The sequence below is a fragment of the Opisthorchis viverrini genome, assembly GCF_000715545.1.
Source record: "Opisthorchis viverrini unplaced genomic scaffold opera_v5_305, whole genome shotgun sequence".
Lineage (NCBI taxonomy): Eukaryota > Metazoa > Platyhelminthes > Trematoda > Opisthorchiida > Opisthorchiidae > Opisthorchis > Opisthorchis viverrini.
Genome location: NW_008751956.1, coordinates 22,579 through 44,974, shown reverse-complemented (window position 1 = coordinate 44,974; position 22,396 = coordinate 22,579). Strand labels below are relative to the sequence as shown.

General features: G+C 46.6%; 1 protein-coding gene across 1 annotated transcript in view; it reads left to right on the top strand.

Moving 5' to 3' along the window:
* T265_09709 (hypothetical protein) overlaps positions 1-21,976 on the top strand; it is a gene marked incomplete at both ends in the record, with an annotated part of 90,253 nt that extends 68,277 nt beyond the window's left edge. Inside the window, 6 exons of the mRNA XM_009175869.1 lie at positions 2,833-3,097; positions 5,226-5,500; positions 11,799-12,651; positions 17,558-18,204; positions 20,173-20,489; positions 21,084-21,976. Coding sequence (XP_009174133.1) covers positions 2,833-3,097; positions 5,226-5,500; positions 11,799-12,651; positions 17,558-18,204; positions 20,173-20,457 — 2,325 coding nt within the window. The remainder of the gene's footprint in view (positions 1-2,832; positions 3,098-5,225; positions 5,501-11,798; positions 12,652-17,557; positions 18,205-20,172; positions 20,490-21,083) is intronic.
* Between the last annotated feature and the right edge of the window lie 420 nt (positions 21,977-22,396).

Below are 22,396 nucleotides of genomic sequence, written 5' to 3'. Positions count from 1 at the left end.
TTTTCCAGCCACACCTCCCAGTCCAGTATCCTAGCCGACCAGATCAAAGTTTTTATACGAGCTCTCAGCAAATATTTTTCACGAGAAAGTCTCTTTCCTTTGATTTGTATCCCACGTTGGTTTTGTTGTGCTCCGTAACTCAGTCGTTATGCAACAACCGACCCATCGCTGCGGTCCACTACGTAACCTATTAACGCAATGATGATTTTGCCTCAATTGGTGATGAAACGTTTGAAATCAAACTGCCCAGCTTAGCTACCTGAACGCCGACTCAACCAGTTAGCTTGTTTTTTTCTATTCTGCATATGTAAATTGCAGAGGAAGTTGTTCAGGTATAGCACTACTCCAGCTCCTAGCACGATGCCTGAGATACTGCTAGGTTGGTTGGTCAAGCCAAAACAGAGGAGCAGTCGAGAGACCCGTGTCGATTTCGAGATGGCTACAGTGGTGAGAGCGCGAATTTACTGATCGGAAGGTCCGCGGTTCGAAACCCACCTCTGCCTAGACTTGGGCAACCAGGCAGTATCCCAGCCCTCATGCTTCCTTCGGGTGGCATGGCAGCTAGGCTACAGCTGAACGATTGGTGACTGGTCGATTTCGAACCACTCAGATGTCTCGACGATGTCAACCCTCTCTGTGAGGACCGGATTGAGTTGTCAACAGAGGACAGTCCGATAAGGATTGATGACGAGTAGTGGGAAACGACAGTAGATCTTATGTCTAGAGTCGAATCACGAAGCGAGGTGTACACAAGGAGGTATTTCGAGTGGATACACTTGGCTGAGTAGGACAAGACAGGATGCCGTCGCACATTGGCGATGAAGCGGAGCGCTGAATGGAGTAGAACTACGAGAAGTGCATGTTGGCGTTGTCTGCGAGTGTGTGGATGTAAGGGATAACGGTAGGTAGATGACGGCTCGCATAAGGGGGAGGGGAACAGCAGACATAAAAGTACACATTTGAAGGATGACACCGTGTATATGCACTTGTGCAGATCGGTGGTGTTCAACCCTGACCTACTTGATTCCGTTTGACAGCGGCAGGCACACCGGCATCGGAGTGCTGGTGGGCAACTCGGAATGTAACTGCGGTCTTCTTAGAAGTATTTTGTGTTTGCAGACACATCGTAGCTTGTTACAAACCCAGAATGAGGTCCGGGTTCATCGTCGTAAAAGTTAGTGTACCTGTTGCTTCAGAAAAGATACTCTGGAGGCTTCGTTTGAAGAAGTCGTTGATTGAATGAGCTAATTCCATTTCCGAACCATACCCAAGTGATCAAATCGGCCTTGAAACAAGGCCTATCAGAGGGAGACGCAATGCCACAATCACGATTATTTTTTCGTAGTTTACGCGCTATTTCGCACGGTGTGGTCGTTGAACAGTCCTCTCAAGGACAATGTCCTCTCAAGCACACCAAACCCAGGTCCGACTGGTCCCGGTAGTGATCGGAAATTCATAGTTCACTGATTGACTTTTTATATCAACCCTCGTGCGGTCAGGGTGGGTGAGCGAATAGTCATTGGTTTGAATTTTTCTCATGAAGGAAACTACGCACAAGGTTGCTGAAAACTCTTCGAATATCATAAACGAACAAAAGAATATCATAAACGAGCGATTCAGTGGGGTCTCGTGAAAGGCAAATTGATTTGCAAATCAGTATATTTCTCATTGGCTTGAACTTCCGGCTGCGACTATCCTCGAATGCCTGCAAATCAGCTGCCTTCTCCTGTTTCAGAAATAAAGATGTTCTTACGATTGGGTCCACTTGCCAACTTTGTGCCGGGAAGAGGAATATCATCTTTTACAGCCTCTTCGGAATCAGACATTTTCTGTTTTTTTTTAACTTCACCTTTTCGCCTTCTTGGGAACCTAATGCAGTCAGCTGCGCTGATCATTGCCATCTTCCTGGATGGGGACCCCGAGACGGGCCACATCAATGGTTAGAGACATTGTCAGACATGGCCCGGTCTCGCCCTCAATGAGGCTGGCGCATCCAAGCTATTTCCTTTATTGCATAGCTCTCTTCCTAATCCCCCCACTTGACAGTGCTGTATTTACACACCGACTTATCAGCTCCCGCCTCCAATGCACAGCTACCTACTCCACCTCCCCAAATCATCGGTGAACGAAACTGTGGCAGCTACAACCACTGTACGACAAGTAGGCGGTTAATACAGCTGATAATGATGATGATGATGATTATCGTCATCGAAAGCACAGCATCGGTGTGTAACACTGATGCTTCGATGCCGTACAATCATGATCTATTCGAAGGACCTATTGTGAGGTAAAGAATAAAAGTTGGTGGGAACGGACTTCATGTTATCCTACCACAATCCCTCCGAGGTGCGTACACCTCCAGACACTCATTCAGGCAATCTGGTAGAAACTGAAAACGAGGTCGCCTCTGACATCGATTATAAGTCATAGGTTGCAGCGGCTCCAACCAGGCGCAGTGGGAATCACGCGGTCCCCATCCTGGAAGGCGAATCGCACAACCCAGAATAATGGTCTTTTGTTGTTTGACGTCTTTAGGTTAACGTATCTTGAATACGTTCACTGAGTGAGGCTACCAGACGAGTTTTTTTCACTCAAGCGTCCTCATCGATCATTGCTTTCTTGTGCCCTATCATTTGAGCCGCAATGGGACACTGCCGGCCTGACGACTGTCTGGCTAAACGGGCAGTGGGGTGTCGAAGAGTCTTCATGGCCGTCAGCTACACACGAACGAAGGCGTTATGTTGTATATCAGCAGTCGTTTTTTCCACAGTTTGTTTTCGTTCGATTGCTCATTGGTTTACCACCCCAGTATTTGTTTTCTCCCCTGGCCAGTGTGTATCAAACGGCGGAGGAGGGGATGACGCGAGCTGTCAGGATACCACCACGGAATTCAACACTTCATCAAAACTGCTTCGAACTCAGTCCGAGTGTAAGCTGGACAGCAGTAGGATCAAATTGACACCACTGGATAGCAACTTGATATTCGATTCCATCGATGGAGCCATATCCAGCCGCCGTACAAGCGCTGACCTAGTCACCAACCCAAGCTCCATCGCCTCTCCTGGTGTATTGCTCAGTGGCTCGTGGGACATTTCGAGTGAGTGCATTTTGCGTTTTCATTCATTGTTCATCTCCGTTCCCCATATCGAATCTAACTTGACATTATGATGAGTCCCCTTCCATTCATTTGTTTACTCTGCCCATGTACTTTTGATCTCCACTTGTTTCGCTCATCTGAAGTCGCCATTCACTGTCCGGTCCGACATCGTTATCACCAGGCGCATGAATATGCGCCGCTGACCTGTTCGCCCACGCGTTCTCATACCCCGTTGTGTTTTGCCGTGATTCTCGTATGATCGCACTGCCGATCGGAATCACGTGACTGGCTTTGGATGGGACGACCGCAACCCACACTACCGGGCCAACATTCGCTCGTTATTATGTGGTTTGCGCACCTACGGAATGTACCATCTTGCCGGACAGTGGCAAACTTTGTGCACTTGTTGACGCGGCTAATTGAGGTTTGCTGTATAGCTTTACTCACCGTATACTTTTGATACTCGGGATCGTCAAACCCACACGTGACTCAAAGTTCCGTATCGGAAACCTCGACTTCCTAGTAACATCGTCAAGAACCAGTACACCCGAGAACGTGATACTTCCCGGTTTCCTCTGCCATATGAAGTGACTCTTGGGAACTGATCTCTCTACCATAATAAGAAATACTTAAAGCCTTAAATTTTTGGTCGTTTCATCCATACCGCGCAATCGTGCCCTGATAGAGAAGTAACTTCAATCAGTCGTCAAGAACCAGTACACCCGAGAACGTGATACTTCCCGGTTTCCTCTGCCATATGAAGTGACTCTTGGGAACTGATCTCTCTACCATAATAAGAAATACTTAAAGCCTTAAATTTTTGGTCGTTTCATCCATACCGCGCAATCGTGCCCTGATAGAGAAGTAAAAGTCTTCAATCAGGTGAATTCTTTCCGGAGGGGTCGTTCTCTGACCAGGGAGTGACGTGCTTTCCATGGGAATAGTTCCACAGCCCAACCTCAGCGTTTTGTCAGATGAATCCCGCTCATTACCGTCGTTCAAATGTACCTCTCCGGTCTCGACTCTGTTGTAATTGTTTTTTTTTCAAAAACTGGAGGTAAATGCCTCTTCCGTTTGGATTAGCTGTTTCCATCGGTCCTAGTTTTTTGTGATGAGTATTAGTTCCCGTGCACATGCGCTTTTGGTGTTCGGTTTCCGTAACGTTTCTGATGAAAATCTTTCCATGTCGGATCCAGTCTTGTCTCCATTTATGGCACATGAACGTGATGTGAACATCATCCGTACTTTACGAGTATAACTCATCGGTCGAATATGGCCTTCCCAAGAGGAAAGACATCCATCAAGGGGCAATTTTTAAGCAACGCATCACCTTTCTATCACAACCTCCTTCGAGGATACTAACCAAATTGGATACCTTTCATATAACGTTAACTGACGGTTCTACTCTTTAAGAGGAGATACCACTGTATAACTGTGGTGTCACGCCGTTGACCCAGATCCGTTTGTTGACTACTGCTTCACAGAGTTTATCCTATAAACACAGCTAGTGTACTAACCAGCCACGTCGATCGAATTTTCTTGATAGCTAGCCGTGGAGATTCCACATTTGCGGTGCCGTTTGAAAGCCTTTGAGTAAAACCAGCTGCGTAGCTTAACACACATAGAGGAACGCGTGATCCCCGCTGCATCTGGTTGGAGACGCTGCAAGATATGGCTGCCAGCCGATGTGAGTGGCGTTCTTGTTGTCAGTTTCTATCCAGATTGCCAAAATGAGTGTCTGAAGGTGTAGACACTCCGGATTGATTGTATAAGGTACCACCAACTCCCTCCCCCGTCCACCTTTATTCTTTTCTTCACCATAAGGCTTTTAAGTAGATCATGGTTGAACTACAGCGAAACGTCGGTGTTGGACACTGATGTCATGCCAATGTTGATGCAACAAGCACTATTTTGTTCTTGTTTTTGCATAGTGATTAGTTATCCAATTAGATCGTTGCTGTTCGAATTAGTAGGAACAATGCTATTTCCTGAGGGTAGGTACAGTTGAACGAAATATCTTTATAATACGGTGGTATTTGTTAAACAGACTTTCACAGTTACAATGTTTTGGTTAATGTTATTGTGTTTTCTTCACGTCAACTTTCCTTCGTCTTCACTTACTCTCCAGGCTCGAAATCCAAGCGTGTGATGAGCAGTGTAAAGTTAGCTAGCCCTTCGTCTCACGTGTTGTCCCGAGAATCTGTGGAAACCGGCCTCTACTTACCGGATGGCAACAAGACTGTCGAAGCCGGTAAACGTCTCGAACCCACTAACGAGACGTGCATTCGTTACCATTCTGGTCTAGGCTCTAACATGTTTGTGGACCATTCGAAATCTGGTATGGATCGGACTACAACCGAAGAGGTGATACGATTGGATCCGAAGCACACCACGGTTCCTAGTGTGAGTGGTCTTGTTGTCTTTTTTTATCCTGCCTATTTCTTTGAAGACTCGGAAGGGAGACAGTTTCCGGTTCGACCAACATCTAACTGACCTTCCATCTCACTAAGTCGAATTGACTGCCACGTTGAACAGTTAGCCTCAAAACCACTGTCGATATGGCCTCATACTACAACAGCAAGCTTCTTTTGACTAAAGTTGACTTCGCTTAGGATACGTGCTCAATACCTCCTCGAAATGGAAACTACCGCTCAGCTGTAACACCCCTTCGGTGTCTAACTGCCATGCCACTCGAAGGAAGCGTGACGGCTTGAATTCTGTCAGGTTGCCCAAGCCTAGACAGGAGAAGTTGAGACGCAAAGGTCGGGTTCGTACCACGGACCTTCCGGTCAGTAATTTCGTGCTATTTCGAGTTATCCCTGGAGTGCTGTATCGACCGGACTCTCAAGGACGCTTGTTGTCCACAACACTCATACGCCTAAGGTCTAGAGCTGGTCCGTCACACCTTCTTCTAACGGATTAAGGGTTGTTGAACGTTGATATTGTCTGGACGCTCAAAGGACATTGCTGTAGATCCCAACAACACCGGAAGATACTTCAGTACGGTTGGAATTCAGTGAAACTACAACTTGGGATGAAGGAACCAGCAACAGCTCCATATTGCCGGGTTACCACCATTGTGCTCCTTTTAAATTAGTACACATATTCCTGGCTAATAGCTTTAGGAGATTACTGATCTGCGTTTGCGCTTCACACCCTGACCCTTTCACCATGCTATCTATCCCTCGAACTCATGAAAAACAACGCCCGTAGTCTGTCTGTATTCCACGCTTTCTTTGTCGGTCTCGGACACGTTTACACCTACTGACGCGGTCCATTTTCTGTCATAAAAAACAACTAAAATCATCTCGATGAGTAACTCATCGCTACCAGTTGACCCAATCTCCCTTCGAACGTGACCACAAAGTGCACATGTTGTCGCTTCTGCGTCCACAGTCCACTGCGCCACATGATGGCTGTCTGTCGACACTAACCCTGGACGCACATCGACATACTATTATTAGAAGGCTTCTAATGTATTGATTACCAGATTTTGTTGTTGTTCATTTATTCTATTGCCCCTATGGCCCGGGAAATTCCGATGGCTCTTGTCCAACCATGCGTGCGGTGGATAAATGTACCGAACTCTCTGTGTGTGGGTCACACTAATTTTCTATTGATTGATTGATTGATTGATTGATTGATTGATTGATTGATTGATTGATTGATTGATTGATTGATTGATTGATTGATTGATTGATTGATTGATTGATAGTAAACGAATTATGCTGGGCAAATGTGGAACGATGTTTTCCTTGGGAGCAGCGCACTTCTGACGCTCTTGCGATTTAATTTGGAGTGGAGAGAAGCGTGGATTTCAACTTTTGTGCAGCCTGCTCCGCTGGTGCCTCGAGTCCGATTCCACGGGGGTTGCGATTTCGCCGTCGAGTTTGGCCAACCTATCGCGGCGGTCTGCATCTCTTCTGAATCCAAGTAGGAACGATAACCTACTCTAGGTCTCCCATACATGAGTGCTCTGGGTTGGAGGTTCCGCTGAAGCGGTCTTCCGGCACACTCTAACTAGGTGAAGAAACTCAGGATAGCTCAAGGGTTAAGGGGCGAACTTACTTACCTCAAGTTACATGGCTCGAATCCAACCCCGATTTCTCGACTGTTCCGCTGTTTAGGCATGGGCAACCCGACAGTATCTCAGTCATCGTTCTACTTTCAGGTGTTGTGGCAGCTAGACACCCAAAGGGTGTTACAGTTAAACTATTCTTATTCAAGTAGAACATAAGGTTGACGGAAACTCGGGGACTGCGCCTACCTGATAAGCCCCAGGAAGGGCGAAACGGGTCGTAGGCTGTCGACGGATTTTCAGCAACCTTGTGAGTAGTTTGCTTTATGAAATTATTCTTATTACTATTTTTGTCATTATGATTTAATTGGGTGAGGATTTCAGGTTCACTTTCTCTAAATATTATGGCGCTGGTTGCCAATTCCCACACAATTATATCCCATAAGAGAAGGCACTTTCGGGAAGGAACACTCTATTCCCTCATTGAAATCAGTTTTCCCGATTGTGATACGTTCGTGGCAGATTGTAACCAATCGCGAAACATCTGTGATAGCTTTCAAAATTCTTCGCCAGCAATTGCCGACCAATCTCTGGTAACATCATTGCTGCCTCTGCCAGACTCAATCTTGTTTTTTAATCAATCCTATCGAACTTCCCTCTCATCCTGGTTCGTCGGAACCAAGCCAAACGGAATATGCAAGGAAACAATTTACCACCTGGGTGCCAGCCCATACTGCGTTTCTCAGCCTTCCGATAACAGCATCCTAAAAGGGACTCTGGCCACACACTGGCACGAAAGAGGCCCACTTGAAATCGGAAGATTGCCCACGTGTTTCTGGTCGCACTAGCGTCCGGGGGGGATATTATCGGCCTGAGACAACTTCCTCCTAGTGAATGATGCTCAGAGCGAGTTGGGTTAGCCTTGGTTCCTCGTAGTTCGGAAGCTGTCGATGCATCGACTGACTTCCTTCGACTCGCGAGGCTTGTAGTTTGCCGTTTGACGCTTGGAACGTGTTTTCGGCATTGTGTGATGGACCTATCGGTTTGTAGTCAGTCGCGGAACAGGGCAATAAATCGGTCATCGTTTCCTTGTCAACTTAATATGTGGTCGATGCCTTCCCCTACCTACCTTGACAAGCGTGCCCCGAACTTTTCACCGTATATTAATCACAGAGACCCCCGTGAACTTTTAGGACAAACAGATTGACCTTATGATTCGCGATGCAGCATGCGCGTTGCACGATACAACAGGTAGATTCTTCAACAGTTTTCAGAGTCATCAGTCTAGGAGAACCAAAGGTGTCTATACAACCGAACACGGCAAATAAAGAAATTGGTTGAATGAGATGTCACTCTTTTTAAGTAAATTCGTCAGCAGCTTCTCTACAAGTACGGTTTGTATGTATCAGGAAAATCAGATTCCTGAAAGCAACCTCAGAACGCCCGGAACTTACTGCTCCACCAAAAACTCAACAGGAAAGCCCGCAAGCATCCAGACCAGTCAATCACTCCGTCAATACAGCAAAAGCCGATGAGTGTCCATGCGCGGCACAGAAGCACGACCGAATATGATCGGCGTTCAGGCATTTCTTAGAGGCATGATCGATGTGGCGGGTGTTCACTAGCGCCTATCAGACAGCCTGGATGAATGTCAGAAAGCCCCCTTTAAATAGCGTCAAGCCGTTGTAACTTCTGCTCTCGCGCTCGTTTGTTCGGAATATAGCGGTTGTGTTCCCTTCTGTGAGTCTTTTCTCTCCGACACTAGGCACTGGAGCGGGTCAGCAGCAGATACCACAGGTCGACGAATCAGTAGATATAACAGTATGATATCCGGTTCGGCCTGGAGTTTGAAGGTTCTAACCCTGACGTGCATGAACTGTTCTGGAACGGGTACAATCTATCCATCCATCGTACTGCTTTTTTCCGAAATGCAACGCGCGTCTTTTTTGAACGTCATTATCGTATGATCGTGGTGCGTTGTGTGCTACCGACACGTCGTACGTGCACACAGACACCAAATTCAGTAAACCCAACTTTGTATAAGAAATTGTCGAAAAAACGTCTATAGATGACGGTTTATGTCACAAGACATCCTGTTTCCGTATTTTTATACTGAGGCGTTGTTTTCCATCCGTGCACAAAGGCGATTCCGTTTTACGAGAACCTACTGTCAATGTTCCGCCCGCTACCTATGGCGACGGCTTGCTCACTGTTGTTCCGCTCAGGACTAGTGTTTTTTCCTCGAAGCACACATCACGCAGGTGCAAACACATTCATCCATACGTCAAGGGTGTCGCAGGACTGGAGACTAAACCCCAGTACGACCAAGTCCAACCGATGAAATTTTACAAGAACCTAACTCTGGAGGCAAGCACCTCCCGCTTGACGTAGGATGGACTGTTGAAACTAAGCTATCAGGAGGCAGTCAAGCCCACATGCAGCTGAGTTGGGACCCTTTGCGTTGCATCACGGTTTGATGCAGATCAGAGGCATGACCAGGAAGCGTATAAGTACAAATAAACACTGTCGTATCTAGTATGCGATAATTGCTCAGAATCCACAGACAATCGGTTTAGCCCTGTTTAGTTCCAATCAGGTGAGGCGATCGATCTTTGACTTGAACAGCAATTTGCACATATTCCTGATAGAATCTCTAGGTTGACTGTATGCTGCATATTATTCAGGTGAATATCAACCTACGATTGTTTCAGCTATTTCATCATGCTCATAAATCAATATCCTTAAATATCGATGTCTCTGGATGTAATGGCATTACCCGTTCAGATATGGGAGGATGTTTTGCGTGGATGGCTTCCGTATGACCCAACCAACCGGTGAAGGACGAACTGTACTCACAGTGATCACAACATGAAGCTTTTTTAACAACCGTTTTTCATCAAAGTGATCTCACGTTGATAGGTGTCACCTCACTAGGTGGGTTTTTCAGAACATTGGTTCAGGGTGTCCCCTGAGTATACAGCGGTGACCCTGCCCCAACTGAAGCCACTTTTTTTGAAAGTATTAACTTGGAGAAGATTGAATTACTTTATCACTTACTGTCCGACCTCTCAGAGTGAGCACTTGACAATCAGGTACCTATTACCGCCATTTGAAGCACAGTTTCCAGTCAGGCGGTTTAACAGTGTATTGAGCATACTTGAAGGACTATGGGGGAGCCAAATCACAGACTCAAAAACACCATAAACGAGAGATTCAGCTGGGCTCCAAATGAGTCCCCCGTCACGACCTAATTGGTTTTCGCTAACTTCATGCAATTTAGATTCAAGTAGAACACGAAGTTGGACCAACCGATGAAATTTTACAAGAACCTAACTCTGGAGGCAAGCACCTCCCGCTTGACGTAGGATGGACTGTTGAAACTAAGCTATCAGGAGGCAGTCAAGCCCACATGCAGCTGAGTTGGGACCCTTTGCGTTGCATCACGGTTTGATGCAGATCAGAGGCATGACCAGGAAGCGTATAAGTACAAATAAACACTGTCGTATCTAGTATGCGATAATTGCTCAGAATCCACAGACAATCGGTTTAGCCCTGTTTAGTTCCAATCAGGTGAGGCGATCGATCTTTGACTTGAACAGCAATTTGCACATATTCCTGATAGAATCTCTAGGTTGACTGTATGCTGCATATTATTCAGGTGAATATCAACCTACGATTGTTTCAGCTATTTCATCATGCTCATAAATCAATATCCTTAAATATCGATGTCTCTGGATGTAATGGCATTACCCGTTCAGATATGGGAGGATGTTTTGCGTGGATGGCTTCCGTATGACCCAACCAACCGGTGAAGGACGAACTGTACTCACAGTGATCACAACATGAAGCTTTTTTAACAACCGTTTTTCATCAAAGTGATCTCACGTTGATAGGTGTCACCTCACTAGGTGGGTTTTTCAGAACATTGGTTCAGGGTGTCCCCTGAGTATACAGCGGTGACCCTGCCCCAACTGAAGCCACTTTTTTTGAAAGTATTAACTTGGAGAAGATTGAATTACTTTATCACTTACTGTCCGACCTCTCAGAGTGAGCACTTGACAATCAGGTACCTATTACCGCCATTTGAAGCACAGTTTCCAGTCAGGCGGTTTAACAGTGTATTGAGCATACTTGAAGGACTATGGGGGAGCCAAATCACAGACTCAAAAACACCATAAACGAGAGATTCAGCTGGGCTCCAAATGAGTCCCCCGTCACGACCTAATTGGTTTTCGCTAACTTCATGCAATTTAGATTCAAGTAGAACACGAAGTTGGAGGAACCTCGGGGACTGTGCCTACCTGATCAGCCCCAAGTAGGGCGAAACCGGTCGTGGGCTGTCGAAGAGTATTCAACAACCTTATGAGTAGTGTATTTCGTCCCATTACACTACTTCACTTCGTTACTTTACCATTCCGTTATCCAAATGGGAAACCCTGAAATTTTTCCCCTTTCCTTCCAACCAGGAAACTAGAAAAGCTGTCCGTCTACACAACAGACGACTTTATACTGATATTGTTCCCATTTATACCCTCTTACTAGTATTATTTATGATTATCTCTGTAAAGCAGCTTGCAGACGTGACACTTTCTGACTGAAAATAGATAGATACTATGGCTGCACTTGTACCAGGTCGCTGTGTTATTTGTCTTGAATACGGTTTCTATTGTATCCTTACCACAGTTACTTACAACTCCGCCGAACACGAATGTGAACGATTCTCTAACTGCTGGGTCTACCACCTCCAAGAACTCGCGTCCTGAAGAGCGATCCATATTCAGCTTCAATTCTCCTTCTTGGACCAACATCACAGCTGGTCCATTCACAACGGACTCGGCGGACAAAGAAACGACCACGAAGTCACTGTCTGCACCTATTAGTCCGGAACGAGTGACGCCACTGCCGCGCGGATTCAAAGGCACTGCCACTTCACTGCAATCGCCCAACAGACCCAAAGTAGGTTATGTGACTTCATCTTCGAGTCGAGCTTACTGCACTGCCACCACCATGCCACAGCAAAATAGAGAATTATTCGTACCCGGTCTGAAGCACCTATCGACTCCACAGAACAGTCCGCTGGTCGCATCCATGCCCACCTTCCACCGACCATCCAGCAGCTCAGACCCAGGGCCCGACTTTACCGGTGCTGTAGCTTCCGGTGGTACCGTTTTCTCGCCGCGACATGCTTCTGCGCCGTCCATTCAAACCGCAGTTTCCGCCACAGCTTGTCCGAGCCCGATAGTTGCCACTCCAAACTTCGGACATCTCTCCGAGGCGTTTCGAAATTCGTTGCTTGCCGGGGCGCAGTTCCAGGCTGGAAACATTCCTTCCTCACAGGCGTTTGTCTTTCCACCTCCGTCGCCACTTCATCTGTCCACGAGCACCTCTAAGGACAGTCAAGTCGGCGTCACCGCAACGTTGTCTTCACGAGGTTGGGTCGAACGACCTTCAAGTGATACAGATATGCATGTCACAAAATCCAACGCCGGATCTAGGGAAACAGATGAATACTTTTCTCGCCTAGTTGAAAATTTTGGTAGGTTTTCAAATTGAATTTATTCCTGTTCGATCAGTCTATCCTAATTAATTAACCAATAAAACCTGCTTGTTCCAAGCCTCACCGTTGTCCTCACTGTTCCCACCCCTCGGATGTAGATCGCATTGCCGATACGGACATTTAAATTATCGTTGCGTTTTCGGTAGAACCACCAGTTTTTTGTCGGACAGAAGAGTTTCATCTCAGCGAAAGCCGAACCACTTCAACAGATTTGAAGCTTTTGTCTGGACACTGAGTAGTATACGCTAGACAAATTGCAAAGACATCTGACAGATGTTTGAATAGTGAAGGACCTAATATATTGTAAGGAATACTTTTGCTTATTTCTACAGGTGACCGACGGGTGTACCATCAATCAGGTGTATTCATACAGTGTTTGCCATGTTTGTCCAACTGGCTATGGGAAGCCACACCTCAAAATCAATGGGAATCCATCTTTTAAAAACATCTTTATCCTTCAGCACTGGCTTCTCCGCAGGACCCAAACGAGCTGAAGTTTGCACACGAGGGACCGGAACGATCCATCATCGTTTTATTCGTTTCTCTACGTTTTCACAAGAATAGTCGCTGGAGTGCTATAATCCGAACTCATCGTGTCGATAGGCCTCTTCTCTTGGAACAGGACTTTTTAGTCCAAGGAACTGCACTATTTCACACGTGTACGATTGTCTCATTGGTCATTTTCGCAGCGCGGAAGATATGAATCGAGCGTTCCCATTGGTGTGTTGTGAATTCTGTGAATCTATCTCAGTATGAGCTCCGATAACCTGGTATCCTAGTACTGCTGCGCGCAGGCAATCTCATTCATCGATTTCCGACGGTTGATTTGCCGTCCTTTCCAGAACTGTCGATCTTCCGAGCTTTGTGTTCCACTTTGAAAACGTTGTCCCCACGTATTTGGGAACAACAACTCGTTCCAAACTGCTGGAGCCAATCGTTGATCGTAGTCATGTTCAAAACCCGAACTGACTGTTCTGAATACTGGCTGACGCCTGTTCTTGCACGGCTACTGATTTCACCAATATTGCGACGCTGAACCTCAGTAGATAAGGCACAAGTCCGAGAGGACCTAGCAAGATTTCGAACTGCATCAACTAATTCCTTAGGTCACATCAATTGCTTGAGTAGCACCACCGCCCTCTAGTAATCGCCGTTTTCCTCCACATTGAAGAGGCCTCCGAACGATCCGTGCCAGAAGGAAATACCCTTTAAGTTTGTGGACCTTCTCGTGCCCCTTAATTCCAATAGTTCTGACCAGGTTCGGACCTACAATGAACTTTCAGAATACCAGGAGCTATTGCATTGTGATCGCAAAGCCACCCGATCAACATGCAGTATCCAAAAGCACCCTCACAACTAGTGCAGTTCCTCAGCGCCGCCCCTTCCCTCCATTTTTTTCAATCTTGTCATCGATGTGATCATGGAGTGCGCACTCCAGGAACCGCACGAAAAATAGCATTGTTTTCCGTCCCAAACCTTTGCTGGCGTAGGTCTGAGGTACATGCCGTGAAATAGCAACTTGAAATGAAAGCATCAATGATCAAACTAGACAGTCTGGGGTCATCACTCCCTCCTATCTGGGACCCATGTGAGATCCTCTTGCCGCGTAGCGGAAGTTCCTAGTCCTTCCGTGACTAATCGAGATTCAACTCCCATTGGTTCATAGACGTTGAGTAGTCATGTGATACAGCACCTGCTTTGTGTACCCGTCGCAAGTGGACGGCTTTCATCAAACCAACGAAGCTGCTTACATCCGGTCGTGTGCCTGTTTTTTTTTCAAAAGTATGAATAGCCGCTTCCAGGTGGATCTCAGGAATTATTATTGCAATGGAATGTGAACTTTTCGAAGTCACTAGTATCGGACCTCAACTACCAGCTTTGAAAATAATTCAGCCGACGTAACCTGTACATTCTAGCCCGTTCACCGTGTGACGCACACAACATGGACCCGTTTGCCATACTCAGCATGTATGACCGAGGTCGGTTTAGAAAAGAGCAATCACGGGCCAATGAGAGTAGTTGATCACGCGACCCCTCGCTTACCAAACGGGCATCCCATCTTCTGATCTACATTGGAAGACGTTGAACTCATACCCATAGAATTCGGATTCGATTCGGTACGCATTTATCGAATCGTGAGCAACATAAAACCCGCAGAGCCACCAGGAAACCGATTTCTTTGTTTCCCTTCCGCAATGGAGAGGAAGGTGTCTTTCTTGAACTGGCTTTTAGTCCATCTGCGGGAGGCTTGTGCAACGCCGGGGTAGCCAGGTGAATGAAACCATGGGCTACATCTTCAGCGACCCGGGTTCGAACTCCACACAGCCTCTCCCTACTGGCCTCTACATGTGATGTTTCACTAAAAAATATTAATAATCTATCACAAAGGGGAGCTAGTTGCTCAAGAGTTCGCGTCGCTGAATGCTGGAATACAAGCGGAGTAGCGGGGTCTGGGATGCGAATATGAGCTATGATACTCACTCCCTTATGTACCTGACTGACACGCGTTCAGGTGAGGTGTACAGAAAACCGGTCATTGAATGGCCTGGAAATAGAGTGCTGAGGAAGAGTGAAAGAGATCGGTCGCAATGTATTTTCGCCGATTCACCCTGCTGCACATGTGCTGTCCCACCGGATAGGTCGACAGGAGACATTCTACAGGTTATCCAGCGCCCTTAGTGGTTATCTTTGGAAGTAGCTTCTCGTGGTGGATATGTGGAGGGGAACGAGGATTCGGACATGATTAGGACTCTTAATCCCGGAACTAGAAGATAAGCGTAGCATTTGACAGAACTGTCAATGTCCTAACCATTATGCATTATTGCAGTCACCTGACCGTCATTTCAGTGGTAGTCGGTGTGTGTGGCTCATGTACGGCAGTGGAACATCGCTGTCCAACGCTGGTGTGTTATTGATGACGACGTACGAACACATTGGGGGCGCGTTAGCATGACCATGTTATCGGCGTCAACAGCTGACGTGGTCACCGTGTCTGACGTGATCGGACATACCAGCCGGTTCCAAACTGGTGACCAGATCATACCTGCTTTTGAATGTGCTGTGAGTCATTGAGTCCGGACCAGCTCAGGTATCGGCGAGTTGTGCAAAATTGAGTTTGTGTGTATGCGCACAGTCGTTCTGACACATTACTCTTGCGAAAGCCGGTCCAGATGCACCCTGGGTGCAAGGTGCTGTTTCCACTCCGTTGTTTGTGCTCCACCGCACTAAGAAGTTTCTCAATATACCACGACAGCTTGTCATATTCAATTCATCTGTGGTACACCCACTACAATATCTTCAAGATCACATAGTTTTGTTGAGACTAAAATGAAAGAAAAAAAATCAAAATCGTTTAGTTGCAATACCCTTTTGGTGCCTAACTGCCATGCCATCCGAAAGCTGCACGAGGACTGGGATACTATCAGGTTGCTCGAGCCTAGACAAGGGAAGTCGACAGGCAGAGTTCGGGTTTGAACCAAGGACCTTTGAGTCAGCAAATTCGCGCTCTAATCACTTGGCTCATCTCGCCTCGGACCGAAATGATATGCTTGATCGATACTTGTGACATTTAGTAATCGGCGCAGTAAGGAACCGCGATATCCGTGTGAGCACAAGTGGCAAATCACATCGGATGACTCGACCGCGGGCCCAGTGTTAGTGTAATAAACAGCCTAGCTGCCATTCCACTCGGAGCAAGCGCGTGGGTTCAGATACTGTCGGGTTGTTCAAGCCTAGAACAGGAGCAGTCGAGACGCAGGGGCCGGATTCGAACGACGGACTTTTCGGCCAGTAAACGTGTTCGTCATCCACTGGTCCCCCCCACACCATGGAGGAACAAAGGTTTAATGCGTATTTCAAAGGAAAGGGATAGTTGAGGGCCTGTTTTGAAGAGACCTGTGTCTCTAGGACAAACACTCAAGAGCCATGTACCTTCAAAATCTCATTTTTCAATTGGATGCTATCAACAGGACCGGATTTTGGAAAATTCATCTAACCCAAGCAAACTCTTGCTGAGATCGGTTGCCTGCTGTTCCTTGTAGGGCTTCCAACGATGGGGGGATAGAATCATGTGAACCCTGGCTGGGAAGGCGCGGATCTCGTGTCGCTGCTTAATGGTATGTTCCATGTGAGCCTTTCAGTTGAACAGGTTCAGAGTGTAGGCATGCGTGGACATTGGTCGAGCATACTTTGTACTTGCGGCAACCAGCTGAGATCGGTAACCCTTAACTGCTGCTCAGGCGAATACGTCTAACTACCTGGGACTTGCCTGTAAATCATTTCACTACAAGTTTGCTGCATTTTGATACGGCTGAATGGGTTATATAGGTGCAGCAAAATGCGTTTCAGTTGTAACTTCTCTTGGCGATGTGCGTTTTCACCTCACTTTTGTTGATCATCACCTGAAGTTGTTTATAACAGCACGTCGCGCCTCTCTGACACATTACCTTCAATAAATGTCGTTGACCGTGTTCACGTTCGAAGCCATCTGTTGACGGATTGAGTTTTTAATGTTCCGAATTCCACTACCTCCATCATGGAGGTACGCTAGAATTCAAGGACAACATAGTGTTCCCAACGGCATTTTGTGCACAGTTTTAATCTGGTTCGTGAGCATGTTCGTTGCTAGTTTACGATTCTTCGTTGCTCAAGGAACAAACCACCATTGTGTAAATCCGGCACGTCAAACTTTTGTCTGTCTCATTCGTGGATTTATGAAATTATCGGTTATTTACTGTGTATGTTCTCTAAAAAAGCTAATGAATGCAGTCGCTTCCAACTTGACTTCCGCAGCCGACATTTCTATGCAACAAATCAGATTTCCACCGAGGAATTACTGCTTCCACAAATAAGGAATGTCCATGTATCTTTTTTTCTTTCATTTTAGCCCACTGGGCTTCAGGAACTCCTGGAGATGGGCCCTTATCGTTTCTGAAACCTCTTTCAACCATTCAGAATCCTACAGCGCCGAGGGACGGTGAATCGGACAGAGCGACGGTTGACCAGAATGTTCCGGGAACCAAGAATGTCAACCCAGTCGGTTGTGATTTCTTGCCTGTCAATAACAGAAGTGCGAATTCTCATCTGTTGTTCAAACGCGGTCGCCTTCAGCGAATTCCCAGACCTAGTCGTCCAAACAGTCACGGATACTCCAGCCCTGTCAGCACGAACAACAGCAATACAGCAACAGGTGCTAAGGACGATCCTAATGTGCTGACTGTTCGAACACTCACCGCCCCCCATCGGTCTACAGCAGCTCGTGGACGCGGTTCCAGCAGTGGTGGGCTTCACATTTGCCCAATATGTTCCCGACAGTTCAACCGTTCTGATATGCTAGTCCGACACGCTCACGTCCACACAGGTCACCGGCCGTTTGAGTGCACGGCCTGTGGACAGGCTTTCAGTCGATCGGATCATTTGTCCACACATCAACGCACGCATACTGGACACAGACCATATCGGTGTCCGTTATGCTCCTACTCAGCATGCCGACGGGATATGATCACACGGCATTTACGTGTGCATCAGCGACGGGTGAGTGGAGCTATCCAGTCCGGCGACAATATTGAGACTTTGTTTGCCCGAACCCACTTAGTAGTCGAGTCAAAGTGCTCGTTTTATTACGAGACAATAGTGACGGACATTTGTTGTTTGCTGAAATAGCTGAAATGCACATCATATGTGGTTCCAAATGAACCAATCTGTCGAAATTAAACGAGACAGTAGCTTTGTACCCTTGGAAAATCCCTTCGACTAATGCTCGAAAGTCAGAAATCCAGTTAGTTAGCTATGTTCTTCTAAAGATGTACACTCGTTTGGGGCTTACGAAAGGCTCTTGTTTATGATGTTCTGCATGAAAGCCTCTTCGTGTTTCAGATGATAAGCTATTCGGGATATCGTGGTGCGGTTTCTTCAGGGAACACGACCCATAAGTTGCTGGAAATCAGGGAACACGACCCATAAGGTTGCTGGAAAATCTTGGACAGCCCACGACTGGTTTCGTCCTTCTTGGAGCTCACCAAACAGACGCACTCCCCGAGTCCCCGTCAACCTAACATTTTACTTGAATTCTAACTTTACGAACCACATTCATTTGGAAACTACGTTGGTTTTTATCGGGAGACTCAGCTTGATTCATCGTTTATGATATTCTTCACCTGGGTGTATTGCCGCCTAATTTGTCAGTTCGTACGATATTCTCGATATCGCAGCATGTTTCCTCGACATAACAGACTATTCATAAGGTTACTGAAAAGTTTTCAGCCGAAAGTAGACAACTCCTACAACAAAATTTTCGTGATTACAAGCTGTGGTTACGATGACACTGCGACATATCTGAAAATAAATCCTTAGAGAGGAATTCTGTACTCCAACGTCTAAAAAAATCTTTCCCATTGAAAATGAGACACTTGACTGAATCTCAATTAGACCTCATGTAATACTTTCCAGCTGAAATTGTAATGCAAAGATCATCTCATTTTCCAACCTGAATAGTACTCGTAATGTCAAATAGTTTAAATACTACTACAACTCTTTCAGCTGCAACACCCACTCGGTGCCTAGATGCCATGCCACTTGAAGGAAGCATGAGGGCTTGGCTACCGCCAGGTTACTCAAGTCTAAACAGGGCAAGTCGACAGACAGAGGTCGGGTTCGAACCACCGACCTTCCGGTCGGTAAATTCGCGCTCAAACCACATGAGCCATCTCACAATTGGTTTCGCCCTCTTTTGGGGCTTGTGCCTCGGTTTTCACAAACTTTGTGTTCTGCTAGCACACCAAATTGCACACAGTTGGCAAACACTAGCTCATTTGAAAATTACTGTGATTGTAACGAGAGGCTCAACTTATCGTGCTTAGCACACCAAATTGCACACAGTTGGCAAACACTAGCTCATTTGAAAATTACTGTAATGGTAACGAGAGGCTCAACTTTATCGTGCTTATTGTGCACAGTTATTCTGTAACTCGGTGAGAGAGTTTCTGGCCTATCTGTGAGGCCGGTGCTGAGTTGAATGGAAATGCGAGCGCGTTAAACTTGTTACGCTGATTTGCTTTCATCTCCTTTGGAGGAGGACTCTCTATAGGGAGTTATCTGATAGCTTTAGTGGTACATTGAGACTCTGTAACGGGTTTTCGCCTCACATGTGTGAGAGCTAACGGTGCCGTGCAGCCCAGCCTCTTGCGGAATATTCCGCGTGAAATTTTAACTACTTATGTGTTTTTAGTAGTAAAACAAGAATCGACCCTAAGGCATTGGGTCCATCAAGCCCGGACCTGAATGCCACACGATTTCAGCTGAAATTGGCTTTCGGTCTGGCTACAGAGAGGCCTGCTTTTGCGGTCCTTTCGGTCTACTTGATTATCGTCAACCGTCAGTTTTGGTTAGGAGTTCCAGTTCCAAAGATGGTTGGTTGTATTTCCAGGTCATTCAAGAACGGCAGATGCTCTTTGTTTCCCCACATTGACGTTGTCCATATTTTTTTCCAAAACTTCTTTACAGGGTCAGCTTGGGAATCTGGATCAATTGAAACACTTCAAAGCTGGCTTTAGCCAGCAACTCAACTCACCGGTTGCCCCAAGTGACCGTGGGACTCACGATTCCACGTCATACCCGCGTTTGACTCGCGGTGCTCGGAAACCCCGACGAAACGCAATGATCCGATCAGCACCCGTCAATATCTCCAACACTGTTACTACGGACGCCGCATCTTTACCATCTCCGCCTCCGCTCACATTCCACACTGCTCCCCTTACGTCCTCATCCAGCCCCGCGTTTACTTCCTGACGTCCTGCAACACGCGGTTGCATGCGCTTGCTGTAAGCAAATACTTCCTTCATGAGTGCACCACCCCCGTTTCTCGAGTTTCTTGCTTTGTTTGTCACTCGTAGGACGTAAAATATTACTTCCTATGCCTGTGCATCTGGATTTGCGTAGGCAGGTGAGATAACACATTTACGTGTCATTACGTCATCCAATCGCGACCTGCTAACAACACTTGAAATGGACTACTCACAAAATATCAGTAGCATAAAATGCATCGGCTGCGTTTGATTCCACTCCAACTCGAAATAGAGACAGCCATATAGTTTGTGCTTCGAAAATAGATGCAATCAAACCCGCCTGCAGCGACCGAATAATAACCGTCGCGTTACGGGGTATTGAAATCCTGCACCCCTCTATAAATTAGAGCATTCTTCTCCTGGGTTCTCAGGGGAGGCATGACAGGTGCTTGATGCATAGATAGAAAAGTCTATCCTCGAGATCAAGCCTTCATAAAACGCTTTAAGATTTTACTAACGTAATACCTTACCTACAGATGTGTCTCTATGATCAAAACTCATGTGGTTTCGGTCTGCATCGATTTTTACACTTGAATGCAGCTCTTGATGTGTCTTCACTTCTCTCAACAGAGGACTTGATCTCATCGTCATGATCGTCACATGGAAGGAAGTCGACCAGGACGCTTTCGCCCAATCCCCGAGTTTTCCGTACTTGCCTGTTGTGCGGTCTTGCAAATGGAGACCAAAAGCGTACGAAGATCCTTCATTGTTGAATTTTCACTATTTTCTCTTGTGTTTATTTTGTTGCGGTGACAACGATTTCGCATTTGCCGTTTTTCACACATCCACCCACATACACATGCATACAAAACCAATTCGATCCACAGTTCCGGTTCTACCTGTTTTATTTTTTAATTTGCGCCATTCTGTGATCCACCACCACCACACCTTTGTTCCTCGTGATTCGTCTGATTTTGTCACATTAAAGATTACGCTTTTTCTTTCCTTTGTGGTCTGTTCTCTGAATCAACGGCTTCGACGTGTTTCACCCCTCCACTTCGAATTCCCCTGCCGTCCGTCGCCCTGCCCCCTGCCTTAGAATTCTAACCGATCATTTTGCACAGTGCTGTTATTTTTATACGTAGCGCCTTCTTTCCAACTCTTTTCCTTCTCACTTTGTGAGGGGACAGCACACACCTGTTCTATTTTGATGTATTTTTCTACCATCTGGCCGTTCAACTTCCCCCCATCCCGCAGCCCTCCACACGCTACTTTCATCCCCAAGCCTAGATCTTTCCAAGAATCACTGACGCATTCATTCTGTCTCTATCATATTATTGATATTTTTATTTCGATAGCTGTGCGCACCTCATTTCTCGCCGCCGTCATTTATGTCGTCGCATTCATCAACTGTGATTTCCATTCCCCGCTCACCCTCGGGAACTTCTGTACTTCTCACTGTGTGTCTTTTTAGGTGTGTCAGAGCATACTTTGTGCTAGTTTCTTGAATGTGATCAATTGTGAATAGCCTCCACTTTTCTCTTCCTATTCGGGGAGGTGTGAAGGAAACCGCGTGAGGTGGGGGAGGTTGGTCGTGCCCTCTAGCCTGTACACTTCCATCGATGACGCAATGCTAAAGTTCGTGGTATTCGGTTCGGTAGAAATAACTCACCCGCGATAGATGAACTGATCGCGCTGCATAGGTTGCGATGGCTCGGTCACGTGCTGCGTATGCCAGTCGACCGACTTCCTCGAAGAGCTCTTTTCGCACAACCACTTGAAGGGTGGAAGAGAGCCAGAGGCGGTCAAACAATAACTTGGCAGCGAAGTATAAAAACCAGAGCCAGCAAACTCAGCTCCGCTGGTCATTGCCGTCTTCTTGAATGAGGACCCCAAGATGGGCGAAGTCAATGGCTAGAGAGTTTGTCAGACATGGCCCAGTC